Source organism: Leptonychotes weddellii, chromosome 6 (assembly GCF_054177405.1).
Source record: "Leptonychotes weddellii isolate Sample4059 chromosome 6, ASM5417740v2, whole genome shotgun sequence".
NCBI lineage: Eukaryota > Metazoa > Chordata > Mammalia > Carnivora > Phocidae > Leptonychotes > Leptonychotes weddellii.
In genome coordinates this window covers 22,507,819-22,524,385 of record NC_138374.1, presented here as the reverse complement: position 1 = coordinate 22,524,385, position 16,567 = coordinate 22,507,819, and the positions used below count along the sequence as shown (strand labels likewise).

Genomic DNA, 16,567 nt, shown 5'->3' with positions numbered 1-16,567 from the left:
CTCCGGCCGCACTCTGCTCACCCGGCCTGTGACCGAGCGTTTCTATCTCTGGCACCTGACCCTGTGTGGAGTCTCCAAACCCAGCAGATCCCTGCAGTGCACTCCCGCACTGCTCCTCCCAGGGCAGGAAGGGGCGTCTCCCCGGATCTGCCACTTGATGGGTCCCTGCTGGAAGAGCAGTGGCCCGACTGTACCACGGATCACAGTTTATGGCAACCCCAAGGTGAGAGCCCGCTCCTCGGCTCCGTCTCTGCAGCCGGCTTCCCTGCTCCGATACCTGGGAGCTCTGCCACACTCAGGCACCCCGGGTCCTTCTGTGACCCCAAGGGTCCCGAGACCACACTGTCCCAGTGAGTCTTCCATCCCCCGCTTAGCCACTGGAGTGATGTCCCTCAGCAGAGCCGACTTCTAAAAGTTCCAATTTTGTGCTCCGCTGCTCTATCACTTGCCAGTAGCAGCTGACAGAGGCCCCCTCCCCCGCCGTCTATCCTCCCGAATATCACCTCGGACTCACTTCTCTGCATGTCCTACCTTCCAGAATGTGGTCACTTTTCTGTTCAGAGAGTTGCTGCCATTCTTTTCTTTGATCTCCTGTTGAGTTCGTAGGTGTTCAGAATGGTTTGATACCTATCTAGCTGAATTCCTGGGACCAGACGAAATTTAGGTCTCCTATTCCTCTGCCATCTTGCCGCCACCCTCCAAAAAGTTGCCTTCTTTTTTTTTTTTTAAAGATTTATTTATTTATTTATTTGAGAGAGTGAGAATTAGAGAGAGAGTACATGAGAGGGTGGAGGGTCAGAGGGAGAAGCAGACTCCCCACTGAGCAGGGAGCCCAATGTGGGACTTGATCCCATGACTCCAGGATCATGACCTGAGCTGAAGGCAGTCGCCCAACCAACTGAGCCACCCAGATTCCCCCGAAAAGTTGCCTTCTTAAGAAAAATGTAAAGTTGTCTAACTGGAGAGCCTGAAAACCTAGAGTAAAACCTAGGGTAAAACCTAGCCCTTAAACAAAGAGTACTGAACCTCTTTTTGTTCAATTCTCTTTGTGTCTCAATTTCTTTTTTATAAGAACCCAATGAATAGTCAAATCTGTCTCTAGGCAGAGACATTCATAAAATGGGTAATGTCTCTATCATATCCTTGCCAGGTGGGCAAATAATTTATCTCAGCGTTCTTTCCTTTTGCTTGCCTTGAATATTCTCATCTAGTTCTGAATGTTGAATTGTGATTTTTCTATAAGCAACTGAAGTGAGAGGCAAAGTGAATGGATTGTCCTGGTTCAGAAAGCAAGCAGGATTAGAAAACACTCAAGCTTAATTTGAATAGTAGATACTATTTTTACATGATAATTTTTCAAAATTATTTATCATACATAAAACATAACCAACGAAATTTTGAATTTAATGCATAAAGCCATTAATTTTTCAAACACCCCTTTATAACCACATTATGGGTTAAAAGACGTATGGTAGATTTGAAAATGAATTCTTTTTTTAAAAAAAGATTGATTTATTTTAGAGAGAGAGAGAGACAGGGGAGGGGCAGAGGAAGAAAGAGTCGTAAGCAGACTCCACATTGAGCACAGAGACTCGGGGCTCGATCTCTCAACCCTGAGACCAGGACCTGAGCCGAAACCAAGAGTCAGATGCTTAACTGACTGCGCCACCCAGGGGCCCTGAATATGAATTCTTGATATCAGAGGTTGCAAAGGTAGCTGAATACAACCTACATATACAGATGGTCCTTGACTTAGGATGGTTCCACTTAAGATTTTTCAACTTCAGGGTGATGCCAAAGTGATACACATTCAGTAGAAACTGTATTTCAGATTTTGAATTTTGACCTTTTCCCAGGCTAAAGATATGTGTTACAATACTCTTCTGTGATGCTAAGCAGTGGTAGCTGCTGCTTCCAGTCAGCCACATGGTCGTGAGTGTAAACAACCTATACACTGACAACCATTCTGTACCTTCCAAGCAGTCTGCTTTTTACCTTCATTTTAGTATTCAACAAGTTACTTGAGATATTCACCACTTTATTATAAAATAGGCCTTGTATTAGATGATTTTGCCCAACTGTGAGTTGGCAACTAATGCAGTTTGCCCAAATAATGTATGTGTTCTGAGCACATTTATGGTAGGTTAGGCTAAGCTATGATGTTCAGTAGATTAGGGGTATTAAATGCATTTTGACTTAGGATATTTGTTTATTGGGACATAACCCCATCATAAATAGAGGAAGATTTATATGTTTATTTTGGCCCCCATTGATTTTTATTTGAATTAATTGCCAAATTTTAATATTTGAGAGATTTCTCATAAATATCCAGGTTATGATAGTCTCTTGAAATTTTGGAGCCAGAATTCTCAACAAACTCTCTTGGCTGGAACTGAGTGTCACCTACACCACCTAGAGGAGGGAACACACTTTCCCATTTGCCATAGTCCCCCACCTGGCCACAGCTCATTTGCCTGGTCCTGCCAGTGTTCAAATGTATAATTCCTGCTTTAGATATTAACTTTGAAAATTTTAGAAAATTCCTATGTACTTAATTTATAACTGCATTATTGTCCTTTTGTGATATATATTTTTAAATCTACTCTTTGGCGTTTATCTGGTTTGTTTGCTTGTTTGTTTTTTACAAGTTATAATACTTCCCCACCTTTTTTATCACCAATATGTAATAGTTATATCAGTGACTAGTTTTTGTTCATTTGATTATTCTGATTTCTCTTTTTTCTAAAGGTCAGTAAAACTACCTATGGAAGACGGATCATTTTTTGATGAAACAGATGTAATTTTCCCCACCTCGTTGCCCAAGGATCTTATCTATGGACCTGTGCTCCCACTGTCAGCCATTGCTGGGCTAGTAGGAGAAGAGGCAGAAACTTTCAGGGTAATTACCTGGCACCTCTTCCTGTTTGCTTATTTGATTCTCATAACCATCCATGAGACATGCAGGATAGAGAGGATCATCCTGGTTTTCAATACAGATTAGCCCTGGAGATGACAAGAAATGAAGGCTCTGGAGTTTTGAGTTTGGTTAACTGGAAGGATGGCACTGATAACAGAAAGAGGGAGCCCAGACCTGATTTCAGTTTTGGACATATTGAATTTGGGGTGCTGGGAAGGCGTCCAGGTATAGATGCCGGGTGGAAGTTGGGCAAGCGGACCTATTGCTGGGGTGGAGAAGGTAGGGCTAGAGACACTGATGCCAGAGTCATTACCATAGAAGGGTTAGTGGAGCACTGGAGTGGGGGAGGGATGATAGAAAGGAGAGTAAGGGTGTCAGGGGAGAGAGCCAGAGAGGAAACTGATTTGCCAAGAATCGAGAGTTAGAAGATGACTCTGACAAGGAACACAGAAGTGGAACAAATCCAGGAGAGAAGAAGAAGGCCATGGAAAATAGTGGAAGAAAGTTTCAAACAGGAGTTTGTTAACAGCTACACACTCATTCATTCAACATATTTATCAAGCTCCTCCTATGTAGCAGGCACTGTTTTAGACAGTGGGATCTCATGATGACCAACCAGGCATAATCTCTACCCTTGGAGCTTACATTCTATCAGGGAGATAGTAACAACACCACCAAAAGTAAAGACATACATTAAATCATTGCAAAATGTGGTAATTATTATAATGGGATAAATGGGAGGGGGTTGACGTGAGGAAGAGATTAACATATGCTGGTCAAGGAAGGCCGCTGGGGAGACAACACTTACCCTAAGATTCGAAGGACAAGGAGGCTCAGTGCTACAAACAGGGTCAAGAGTGTTCAGGCAGAGGGTGCACTATGTGCAAAAGCCCTGGGGGAAAGAAACGAAGTCCGTGTGTTTGAGAAGCTACCTGTAGTGGCTGCAGCACAGAAAATGAGGGGGGAGTGGGGTGCAGGTGCAGGTCAGGGGGTAGGCAGGGAGCAGAGATAGCACAGGCAGGTCCTTTGGGAAACAAGAGCTTGATTCTGCTTAGCCTTTCGAACTTTATGCTAATATTTGTGTTAAAACTCCAAGCCAAGGATAAAGGAAGTAGAAGCTCCCAAATATTTTGACCACTGCAGAGAATTAAGCTATAGATGCTAAAAATAACTCAGTGGTAATTAGTTTATTAAAAATTTCTGGCAAGCAAGAGAAAAGGTTGTGTATGCTCTTAGTATTTCCTCTAAAGGATGATCATTGTTCACTTTTTAAATACAGAAAATGACCAACTCTTTTTAATAGCACAAATCCTAGCCTTAGAAATACAACCACACTCAGCCACAATGGGGCAGCAAAGTAAATACAAATAGATCAGCCATCAAGGTTTACAACTTGAAAAAAATGCTGCTGTGGTTAGTATTTGATGCCTAGGAACCCACATTTTCAACCATCTAGAATCTTTTCTTCTGCCATAAATTTCTGTAAGAGCCCTTGTCTTTCACATTTTGCACAACAGAATGAACCCTACCTAAAATATGTAAAATTCAGGCATCTGTCTTTGTCATTTGAAAAATGCTACAAAATGCCTTCTTTAAATACTTAAATGTGGAGCCACCATTTTTTAAAATGCTCGTAATAAACAGACATATTTGTTTCCTAGGATTTTTTTACTCAGTGCATTTTAACCTTTTTCTGAAAACAAATTTAATGCTAAAGTTCTACATTTTAAAATCACACAAGGAATGTTAATAAAGCCATATACTTTACATTTACTTACAAATTCATTTTTCCAATATTTATTTTTTCATCTTATAGATAAGTAAGGTGAAAAAAATGGCTAAAACATTGATTAATGTCTATACAATGAGTGAAAGCATAACCAAAAATAGATCTCAAATGTCTTTATTCTATTCCTTCCTTTGAATGACATTTCTTATGATGTGGCTACCAACCAATGGCAAAGAAATGAGTAATGAACTGATCTATATAAATAAGAGTCTTAAAAATTGACAGGCTATGGACTTTTACAAAATCACAAATATTAAATACTCCCATTATGTCTCTTGTAGCTAACACTATAAAGGCACATTATACACCTTTAAATAGGCCTGCATCACATTACACAACTTATTTAAGGCATGAGAAACAGTATCTAGCAGTAGCATGGGGGAAATCAAAGGCAGATATTATCTGGGCAGAAACTGGATCCAAGATAATGAATTTAATCTCAAGTGTCCAGTTTTCTTTTTCCATCTACCTTTTTTTTTTTTAAACAGAAGTCACTATATAGGAATTCCTTTTATAAACAAGTATTCTGAAACATATTTGGATACTTACATTTTTTAAAGCCATAATATTAAGTTGGATTCTAATTTTTCATGTTTGGTCTTCAAGTGATCAAAATGTTTGATTTATGATTCCAGAAAGCTAAACAATGAGGTGATATTATCAACAAATATTTTTATACTATTGGCACATTTTTCTTTTAAAATTTTTAGAATTTTTGAAATTAAAAACTATTGTTTCTGTTCACATAATCCATATTGTATCACATTTATTTTTAAGTGGCACAGAACATATTTATTGATGAAAGAGAGTAATAGAAAGATAAGCCCAGGTTTATCTTAAAGTAAGAAAAGTCAAACACAATACTAGTTTAACATAATAAGGCAGAAAAGTTCAAGTTTTAAATCTTCACCTTCTGTTGCATACACATAGGTCCACTGGTGTGAGAACAAGATATGTGTGTTTTTAAAAAGATTTTTGAACCTATTGCCATAATGGAAGAGTCTGTCCCTTTGTGATATATAGCCTAAGGTTAAATGTCATCAAGACAACCTAAGAAACTTTTAAATAATGGTGATTAAATAATGGCATTCAGTGAGTAACTCTTCCCTATGAGTCAAATCTCAATTAGATACTACAAAAATGTCATTAATCAGCAGCAGTTTAATCCTTTTGGGTGGTTTTGCACCCCCCCCTTTTTGGCCCATAGGGTGGCCACATTATTAATCAAGTATTTATTTTCTAACAGTCCAAGGCTATGAGGGCATGAAATAGATCAATCATTGACCAAAGTCAATATATCCTTTTAAAGAATTATCATGGTGACTGCTGCTATGTATGGTTTTTGCCTTAGGCATATTTCAGGTTCCATTCCAAATGATAAGTCTCTCTCCACACTTCCTTCACTCCACCAGGAAGAACCACGTGCTTTCTCATCAATGCTCCCATAATATTTAACACCCCTCTGCTATAACCTACCATGTTTTCTGATTCTGATATTTGTTGATACTTCTTCTTCCCTCAACAAGTGATCATCCTATTGAGAAGAGGGATCCCTTAGGACTTGGCACAATGCCTGGTATATAACCAACATCCAATAAATGTTTGTTTAAATATCAATTACATAACAAATTTATATCTGTTGAGAATCTAGTAGAAATAGTTACTTTGACAGCACCACACCTGCTTTACCTTGAATCTACAAACCAGTCCTAAATTAAAAGAATAGTATATAATACATTATTCAAATAAATGAGTATTTATTAGAAAGGTGGCTTGCATATATTGAGGACTTTTTAATGGAAAAACGACTGTTTATATAGATTTGCAGTATTCCCCAACTTCTGCTTTATTTTTCTCCATAGTGCTTTTCAACATATAATCTTCTATATATTTAACTTCTTAACTTATTTTTATTCTGTTTCCCCTCACCAGGATGTAAGCCCCATGAGGGCAGGGAATTTTTTGTCTGTTTTGTTCACTGCTACATGCCTGTGCCTAGAACAGCACCTGGAATGTAGTTAAGTGTCCAATAAATATTTGTTAGATGAACGAAAACATGAACAAAAGAATGCAATAAACATGGAGCTCTCAAGGAACTTAAAAAATTCTGTTAATTTGGCCAATAGCTTAGTAAAAATGTTTTCTGTTCCAATGGGTGTAAGGATCCTAAAGAAAGCAAAGCATTATGTTATAGCTAATGTAATTCTAAATAATGCTATAGCATAACAAAAAGCCCAGATACTACTAAATGTTATGTTCTCAATATAAATAAATAAGTAAACTAGTATGTTTGACTTGTTTAAATAGAAAGGAAGGAGTGCTATTATTATGATATCCTGAATTCAGAATTTTAATCAGTGCTGTGAGGAGCATATGCCCTAAAAAGCTGCCACAGCTGCCTTGACCTCCAGGAAGGAGAACAGGTAGGCCTATATTTAAAAGGAGACTTGCTCCATGCTGACAAAGGGGGCTCTCCCCTGCTGGACATAAGTATTTAAAGCTGCAGGGGACATACCACTGAGGTATTACAATCTAAAGCAGAGATCAACAAACCATGACAGGCTTTTGTTTGGCCCCAAGCTAAGAATGTTCTTTTATACTTTTTTACAGAGGTGTTTAAAAATATAATGGGGATATATGTCAGAGACCTATGTGGTCCACAAAGCCTAAAATATTCACTGCCTTTTCCTTTACAGGAAAAGTTTGTCTTAGATCCTTAGAAACCTATGCGTTTCTCTTTGAGTTTTCCATGGTATCAAAATCACGTAGGATGTTTCATGAACCACGTTAGAGAGGCCACCAGAATCAGGCAAGTGTCCTCTTCTCATTTCCCATAAAAGCTAACTAAGCAAAGGACCTAGGCCAAACTCTCCATAGCCACTCAAGGAAAATCATATCCACACCCCACTGCAGAATCAGGAGGGTGAAACGATGACAAAAGTCTTCCTCAAAAAGGGTGATCTTAGCTAGACACTGACTTTCGTAGATTCAAGACACCAAAAAACTCTACCAAGAAACAGTGTAGAAGTTACTACTAAAAATTTTCATGAAAATCTGTGACACTAGAACTCTAAATGTGCTGGCAAAACCATCTTATATAGTCTTACTGAATTAAAATATAGAGAGATAAATGGAGCAAGGAAGGATAAGTACACTTAGCTCTTGGCAAATGGCAGGATCAATGAATATACATAGGTCCATAATCATTTGTTTCTTTCTGGAAGTTATTCTGTTGGGTATTTCTCTGGCTCTTAAACCATGCATGTGGTCTTAACACAAGGTTTCTGATCTTTCCCTGAAGCCTAAAGATGATCTATATCCTTTGCTTCACCCATCTATGCACTGCTGGACTCCAACAAGTGACCTATATGTTGGCTGTGAAGAGGGTCATCTTTTAATGGTTAATGGAGAAACCTTGAAGGTGACTCTACTTAATAAGATAGAAGACAAAGTACCAATGGGTGAGAAACTGCTTTACTTCATTATTCCTAGAAGTGTAGCCATTGGTGATGGTTTTACACGTGAAGATGGATGTTTGTTCCCTATTTTTCTCCTTCTTAGAGCCATCTTTGATTCTTTCTTTCCTTTATCCCATAGTTAGTTACCAAGTCCTGTGGGTGTTCCTCATAGCTAGTGCTTATTGACTACTAGGCTGTAGGCATTCTGCTATACTCTGTATGTATATTTCATGTAATTCTCAAAATACGTTATAAAGAGATATATTTTCATCTCCATGAGACAGATGAGAAAATGGAAGCATTGAGAGATTAAGAAAAATGCCCAAATTCACATAACTAGTAAACTGTGGAGCTGACACCTAAACCCAGGCACTAAGACTTTAGAGTCCAAGTTCTTAGCTCCTATGCTGTATCCTTTCACATTTTGATTTCTGCAGCAACCTTAGCACTGACTTCATTAGCCTTAATCTACAGCTAACCCAAAGCAGGCATCTCATCCCTGCCAAACTGTCCTTAAAGACTGTTTCAGCATGCAATTCAAGGGCTGCTCTGCCTTGATTCCAAGCCCTCTTTAATTTGATCCTCCTTCTCCATTCACACTCTTTCCTTCTACTCCCCAGGATGAGTTTTCTGATCTAGCTAGTCATTTCTTCCTGTCATTTCACAGACCTGCCTCCTAGCTCACTCCCTTGCCAATTGACTCTCTGAATCCTTGAGCTTCTAGCTCAATACCACCTCCTACAGCAAGTTTCCCCCAGGACAGTACCCCTCGTCTAGTCCTGCTCCCATTCCCTGACTCAGACTTCACTGGGGCCATTAGGTTTGGCTTTCCTGCCCCCGCCGTGGCTTCCCTTTACTGTCACTTGGACCCTCCAGGCTATGTTCTCTCTAACCTTGCATCCACACTGCCATCCCAACCTTAGGGCAAAAGTTCGGTGCCCCTCTGTGGGATCCATCAGACTCACTCCCTTGTTAGAGCCTCATCCTGTGCTTTCACAATTTCCTTTGTGCATGTCTGTCTTCCCACCAGGTATCTTCTTTAAAGTCAGGAACTATGTTTTACTTATCCTTTGGCTCCAAAGTTTAATCCCAGAGATTGCTACAGAGTAAATTACTGCCTATATGTGTTTGTAAAGTGATTCAAAAGCAATGTTTCTCATTTCCAAACTGTTGTCACATCTGTAATATGTTATACACAATTTAGGACTTAATCATGTATAGTTATATATTGTTTACTATTTCCTTCTTCTATACTATTCCTAATAATTTTCATGGTATTTTATAAATGCTTTAGTATAAATATTTGTCTAACCTCTACAATGTGGAAGACACTAAGCAAGGTGCCTCAGAGGTGACATAAATGGCAAATATATGATCTTATAATTTTCACCCTCAAGGGATTTATATTTTATTAAAGAGAATTAAACAAGTAGATAATTATAGCCAGGTAGATTAAGATAATTTTATTAAAGCAAAACTTAAGAAAGTGCTATAGGAATTCAAATGAGGGAAACAGGCCAAGTTAAGTCATTTTGAAGGTGGATTTGAAATCGCCCTTGCAGGATGGGTTCACAGGCAGATGAGGGTAGGTTGAGTTTCGGTCAATGGCATCTGCAGAGACAAGAAAAACTGGGGAAGGTTGAGACACAAGAAGTGGTCCGGTCTGTCTGGAGCATGGAGTGTTACACAGGGCTGGTGGGGAACAAAGGGACATATATGCCATGTCTGACCTTGAATGTCCAGCTAAGATGTTTATACTCAATTCAGCTGATAGTGGACAGACCTCAAAAACTCCTGAATGGGGATGTACCCCGAATAGAATTGTGCATGGGCAGATTATTTTAGCCATCATTCAAGAAAGGACGATCCTAGAAGCAGGTGGCTATAAGCATCCAGCTCCTAGACTACGCCTTGAGTCATAAGAACCTGGACTCTAGTGGTACTTGGATTGGAAAAGAAGGAACTGCTGGGAAGTAAATAGTCTGAAGGAAAGGACAGTATGCTTCTTAGCATCTGGCAAAATGCCAAGATGTAGTATACAGTAAATAAATAATTTGATGGATGCTCTCTGAGCTTTTGATCTTATAATTCTCATGGTTTATCTACATAAAAGGTAATATTCTTTTGTTCTTTTCCCCCAAGGACAATATTTTATTAATAACAATTATTCTTATAGAACATTTTTTCTTTTTACTTTCTTTTTATCCACTTTTATTTATTTACTGAGGTTTGAATTTACATACCATAAAATGTACAAATCTTAAGTATGGAGCTTGATAATAAGTTAGGTTTGGTTTTATTTTTTTCCTGACATCTTAAAATCTCTGACAATGCTTTCCTAAAATAAGAAAATATATTAGCTATATAATTCTATAATGTTAGTTACACAGATCTGATGATACAGAACTTTAAAAAACTCATGTGATTTACATTAATAATCAATGCTGAGCAGCTTTTATTATTCATTGTTTGGAAAGCATAATAGCACATATTCTGATAGGAAGTTGATTTTTGGAAAGGATTACAGAGAAATGAATAGTCCTAGGAAAGCAAGAGATTAATTACTTTGTATTGCACTTTTAATTGTATGTCACCTGTTTTACCTTGTTTTTCTTTTCCAAAAGAGGGAAGAAATCTTATCAGTCCAGTCACCATGGTATATCAGAAGGGAGGAGTGCTCATTTCTGGAATTGTAATGTATTTTTTTCTTCAAAATTAATTGCTTTCAAGAATATATACAATTTCCATTTGCTGCTACTTACTATTATGAGTCATAATTTGGGATGTCAGGTTCTTTCAGATTATTAATTAAAATTGTTTTCTTTTTTGATACAATTATAAAACTCTTTATATGGATAATTTTTCAAATATATATAAAAGTAGAGAGAACAGTATAATGGACTGCCATATATCTAGACTATTGCAAATAATCAAAAATAGAATTAAAAACTCAGAACACCTAATATCTGTCACCCAACTTCATGCCTGTTTGTACACTTAATACATTGGGTTGTCAGACACAAATAGAACCTTTTGTCTAAGCTTCAGCTTAGCCCCTTGTGTATACTCATTTAGCTTACATGTATTACACTGTTATTGTTCATATTAGAATTAGCATTAATGGCCTTCATTTACTTGGTGCTTACTTTGTACCAGGCATCATGCTAAGTGCTTTGCTTGTATTATCTCATCAGTTCTCATAATGACACTGTCAAGTAGGAATATTGACATTCTCCTTATACAGAGGAAGGAGCCAAGCCTTACAGAGTTCACCAGCCAGTAAATGGAGTTGCTGAGGCTTGAACCCAGATGTGTCAAACTCCAAAGTCTTTGCTCTCATTTATTAGAGCATGCAGCCTCAGTTAAGTATGAAAAGGGGTCAGACTACATTGCTTTTCCATGGTGTTGTATCAGTGCTAAGGTTCGGAGCCTACCTACACTAAAATCTCAGGTCTACTGGTAGATGTCCCAAGACATCTGTTAGTGGGACTGTTAGCTTTTTCTCTTCCATTGCTACAGATCACATTTCCAGGACCCTGAGGGCAGTTAGGCCATGATGTCAGGGTGAGAGATGTAGCTCCACCAATGAGAAGCAATCTGGAGCTCATAAACCTACACTCAGGTGGTAATCCATCCCCCTCCCCTGGAACCTTGCAACAGACTATCCTCTCCCCCAGCACCCTCCACCCCCGCCACCCCACCTCCTACATTTAGTCTGCATTTATGGCCTTTTATGACTTTTGTCCTTCTCAAGGCCACCCTTGGCATTTTTTACTTTTATTTTCATTTATTTTTATTTTTTTCAGAGAGAGAGAGCATGAGCAGGGAGGGGCAGAGGGAGGAGGAGAGAGAGAATCTTAAGCAGTCCCTACACTCAGTGCAGAACCCAGCACAGGGCTCCATCTCATGACCCTGAGACCATGACCTGAGCTGAAATCAAGAGTCAGGTGCTAAACAAGCTGAGCCACCCAGGCAACCCTCACCCTTGACATTTTTTAAAACCTAGTTTAGGGCGCCTGGGTGGCTCAGTTGGTTAAGCGACTGCCTTCGGCTCAGGTCATGATCCTGGAGTCCCGGGATCGAGTCCCATATCGGGCTCCTTGCTCGGCAGGGGGTCTGCTTCTCCCTCTGACCCTCCCCCCTCTCGTGTGCTCTCTCTCTCTCATTCTCTCTCTCAAATAAATGGGTAAAATCTTTAAAAAAAAAAAAAAAACCTAGTTTAGGGGCACCTGGCTGACTCAGTCAGTAGAGCATGTGACTCTTGATATTGGGGTTGTAAGTTCAAGCCCCACATTGAGGGTAGAGATTACTTAAAAAATAAAATTAAAAAAAAAAACAACTAGTTTAAAGGAGTGGTTGGAGCATGTACTCCATGAGAAATGGAGAATGATGATGAGTTTGGAGAAAGCACCTTGCATGTTTTACCCCCAGTTCCCAAGTATGTGAACCCAGCCATCTCACTAATGCATATACTCTAGTTATAGTGAGATCCAATCTAGAAATGATGGATTAATTTGCCCAAAGCCTCTTCACTACTGTGAAAACAGCTCAAATTCCTCTTGAGAATAGTTAAATGAACCTAAATCTGTTTACAGCCAACCAACCAACTGATTTTTACAGGATACTTGCCCTCTTTCTAGCACTGTGAAAGAAACACAAAAGGAGGATATAAAGGAAATAAACAGCACACTCCCTACCTTTGGGTCATTTAGGGACAAAAGAAATGTATATAATAATGATTAAATAATATATATTAAGGCTAGTGTTCCTTGAAGTAAGGAGACTGCTATATATATATATACAAGCCACATAATGAACTGCTTCATTTGCCCTACCCTCCTGTATAATGAAGAAAGTGGTAAAAAGATAGATGCTAGATGGATGGAACTAGAGGGTGTTATGCTAAGCGAAATTAGTCAGTCAGAGAAAGACAAATACCATATGATTTCACTCATATGTGGAATTTAAGAAACAAAACAGATGAACATAGGGGAAGGGAAGGAAAAATAAAATAAGATGAAAATTGAGAAGGAGGCAAACCATAAGAGACACTGAAGGAAACAAACAGCGTTGCTGGAGGAGAGGTGGAAGGGGGAAAGGGATAATTGGGTGATGGGCATTAAGAAGGCACTTGATGTAATGAGCACCAGGTGTTATATGCAACAGATGAATCACTAAATTCTACCCCTGAAACTAATAAAAAAATTTCTAACTTCATTAAAGAAGACATTACTTGGGGGAAAAAAAGATAGATGCTAGAGAAATTCAAAGAAAGGAGAGATCCATAAAATTTTAGGTCACAGAATTTTGTGTCACAAGAGATAAAATTGAAATGACCAGGAAGGGTGGTTAAAAGTTGCCTAAATAAAGATAAGACAGGGCATTCTAGATAATGTAAGCATTGATGATGTTTCCAAAAATAAACTGTGGATGGTAGTCAATAAGTCTTAGCTTGTTTGACATGGAAAGTATACTCTGCATTGACTGAGACTGATTTTCTTTGTTTATCTCATTGTTTTGGTCACTAGGATGGCTTTGTGTATTCTTTTACTATTAAAGATTCAACTTACAAAGTAGAGGATTTTCTTGAGATTGAAGAGCCTGTGGCACATATGATGTTTTCTCCAAATTACCACATGTTGCTGATTCAAACAGACAAGGTATGCTAGATGGTGATTTCTTGATATACAGTTTTCAAATATTATTATCATTGCACTGCAGGAATGAAGGGCATAGTGCTACATAGTGATACTGTACTAGTCAGGACTCCTTTGGTTACAAATGAAAAAATACCTAACTTAAAAAGTCTAAATAACAAAAAGTGTTTATTTATTCATTTGTTTATTTTTGTGCATGTAACTAAAAGGGCAATGAGTTAATCTGAATCCAGGGACTCCCATGATGCTGCTGACCTTGTTTTGTGACCATCTCTTGGCTCTCTTTCCTCTCTGTTGTCACCCTTCCCATGCAGATTCTCCTGTGAGGTGTCCAGAGAGCCTCCTGCAACTCTAGTTTATATTTCTACCCTCATGGTGACCCTAGTGGAAAGACACCATGAAAAAATGTCCTGGAATTTAGATTCATTGTACTTACTTGGGTCACTCTCTACCCCTGTGGCAATTACTATGTCCAGGAGGATTCTAAGCTGTCATTGGCCAGGCCTAAGTCACATGCCTACACTTGTAGAGTCAACCCAACCAAACATGGACTGAGACTAGGGTCATAGATAGTTCTCTAAGGAAAATCTGGGTTCTGTAAAAGAAGAGAAGGGGAATAAATGCAGGATAAAATGAAATGTCCATCTCAATTACACTGTTAGAAAGACTCCTAATTAATGGAATGACTCTCAAAAGTCAGGGTTAGCAGTAGTTTATATTGTTAGGCAATGACTTTAGATGGATTTTAAGAAAAGATCAATGATCTTCTGCCTAAAGGAAACTTAAGTTTAAATATGGAAAGATTTCATTTGCTGGTAAATACCTGAAGTTAAAACAACTGTGCTGTTTTAATAAATAACAAATAAATGACAATCCTAAAATATCTATGGAGAACAGGAAACACCAAAAAAATATAACAGAAGGGAGAAAGACTGAAATAGAACTTCTTCAAAAGAGAAAATATATTTAAAAAGTAAAAAATAAATATGTCTGACAGACGATTGGACACAGCCGAAGAGAGAATTAGTGAACTGGAGATAGATCAAAAGAAGTTATCTAGAATGTAGCCTGGATATACAGAAGGGAGCTTAAAAGACATGAATGATACAGTGTATGTTGGACTGGAACCTCAGAGAGGAGAGAGAGTGGGGTAAGACAATATTTAAAGAGATATTTTCCAGAACTGATGAAGACATGAATTTACAGATTCAAGAGGTCCACTGAATCTCAAGCAGAATACCTAAAAAGATAGCCACACTTAGACTTAACAAAGTGAAACTGTTGAAAATCAAAGACAGAAAATCCTAAAAGCAATCAGAAAGAAAAACAGATTATTTCAAAGGAATTTCAACTAGACTAACAGCTGACTTGTCTGTGGCAATAATATAAGTAAGAAATAGTGGAAAGCTACCTTCCATGTAGAGCAGGAGGGATCAGAAAACTATGGCCCTGTAGGCCAAAACCAGCCTGCTGCTTGTTTTTACAAATCAAGTTTTATTGGAACACAGTCACACCCATTAATTTACGTATTGTCTATGGCTGCGTTCACACTACAATGGTAGAATTAAGTAGTTGTGAGAGATCACATGGCCAGCAAAGCCTAACATATTTACTATCTGTCTACTTATAGAAAAAGTATGCTGATGTAATGAAATAAGCTAACTACCACCTGGAATTCTATACCCAGTGAGTATACTTTTCAGTGTAGGGGTGAAAAAAGAAATTTTTAGACGCTCCAAAACTGAGTTTGTCAGCAACAAACCATTACTAGAGAAAATTCTAAAGAATGTACTTCAGGGAGAAGGAAAGATGGCAGAGGAGTAGGGGACCCTATTTCAACTGGTCCCTGGAATTGAGCTGGATATCTACCAGACCACTCTGAGTATCCACGAAACCAGCCTGAGATGTAAGAAGATCTGGATCTCTACAAGCAGAATATTGCAGGCAGTTGGTTTTGAGGTACGAATTGGGGAGCCCTGATTCCACGGGCAGATATCAGAGGATAAATGGCAGCGGGAGGGTGCCTGGCCGTGGGGATCCTACACCGCCAGGGAGCGACAGCCTCGCGCGCTGGGGACGGGGCACAGACTCACAGACCGGTAGCGCCGGGAAAGGACTTTAGGGCACCTCAGGGGCGGAAACCCAGAGTGGCAGGGTCACGCGGGCAAACTGGGAGCGGCTGGTGGTTTTAGAAGCACAAAGGGCAGAGACGTGCCCCAACCTGGAGGCAGGACTGGGGGCGCTGCGGAGGGGCGCACAACCCAGGACATTGCAGTTTATAGCAGCACGGACAGAAATGGAGACCGTGTGGCCTGGAGAACTCACTGAAGAACAGACTGCAGTCTCTCTGCTCTGAGGCAGAGGGTTGGAAACGGTCTCTTCTGCTCTGACTCATGGAAGAGACGTAGAAAGCCACCAGGGAAAGCCGCCAGAGAACAAAAGCCCCAAAAACTGATTCCTGCTGAGCCCATCCCCCGCCACAAGGGGGCAGGGCAACTCCGCCCAAACAGGGTTGCCTGAGTAACAGCACGGCAGGCCCCTCCCCCAGAAGACAGGCTGGGAAAACAAGAGGCCAGCAACCCTAAGGTCCTAAGAAAACAGGTGCATCTTGCTTGGGTTCTGGTCAATAATTTGGACTCTATACATTCCCTCAAACACCCATCAACAGAATGACTAGGAGGAGGAACCCCTAAAATAGAAAAGACTCAGAGATTAAGACTTATGCTGCAGATTTACAAATGGATGC

General features: G+C 39.3%; 2 protein-coding genes across 2 annotated transcripts in view; one reads left to right on the top strand and one right to left on the bottom strand.

The window, feature by feature from the left end:
• Positions 1 to 16,567, bottom strand: part of CFAP43 (cilia and flagella associated protein 43) — a 96,371-nt gene that overhangs the window by 68,604 nt on the left and 11,200 nt on the right. The gene's annotated exons all lie outside the window — the stretch shown is intronic.
• On the top strand, positions 2,655 to 13,848 carry LOC145722148 (cilia- and flagella-associated protein 43-like). Its single transcript, XM_081823590.1, has 4 exons — positions 2,655 to 2,899; positions 8,008 to 8,167; positions 10,789 to 10,856; positions 13,693 to 13,848. The coding sequence occupies exons 1-4, from the start codon at positions 2,765 to 2,767 to the stop codon at positions 13,831 to 13,833; spliced, it is 504 nt and encodes a 167-aa protein (XP_081679716.1). The 5' UTR covers positions 2,655 to 2,764; the 3' UTR covers positions 13,834 to 13,848.

Excerpts from the sequence above, each read along its gene's own strand:
- LOC145722148 (XM_081823590.1), top strand. The coding sequence starts at position 2,765 with ATGGAAGACGGATCATTTTTTGATGAAACAGATGTAATTTTCCCCACC. Across the intron at positions 2,900-8,007 it reads AAGAGGCAGAAACTTTCAGG|CCTAAAGATGATCTATATCC; the intron begins GTAATTACCTGG and ends CTTTCCCTGAAG. Across the intron at positions 8,168-10,788 it reads AGAAGACAAAGTACCAATGG|AGGGAAGAAATCTTATCAGT; the intron begins GTGAGAAACTGC and ends CTTTTCCAAAAG.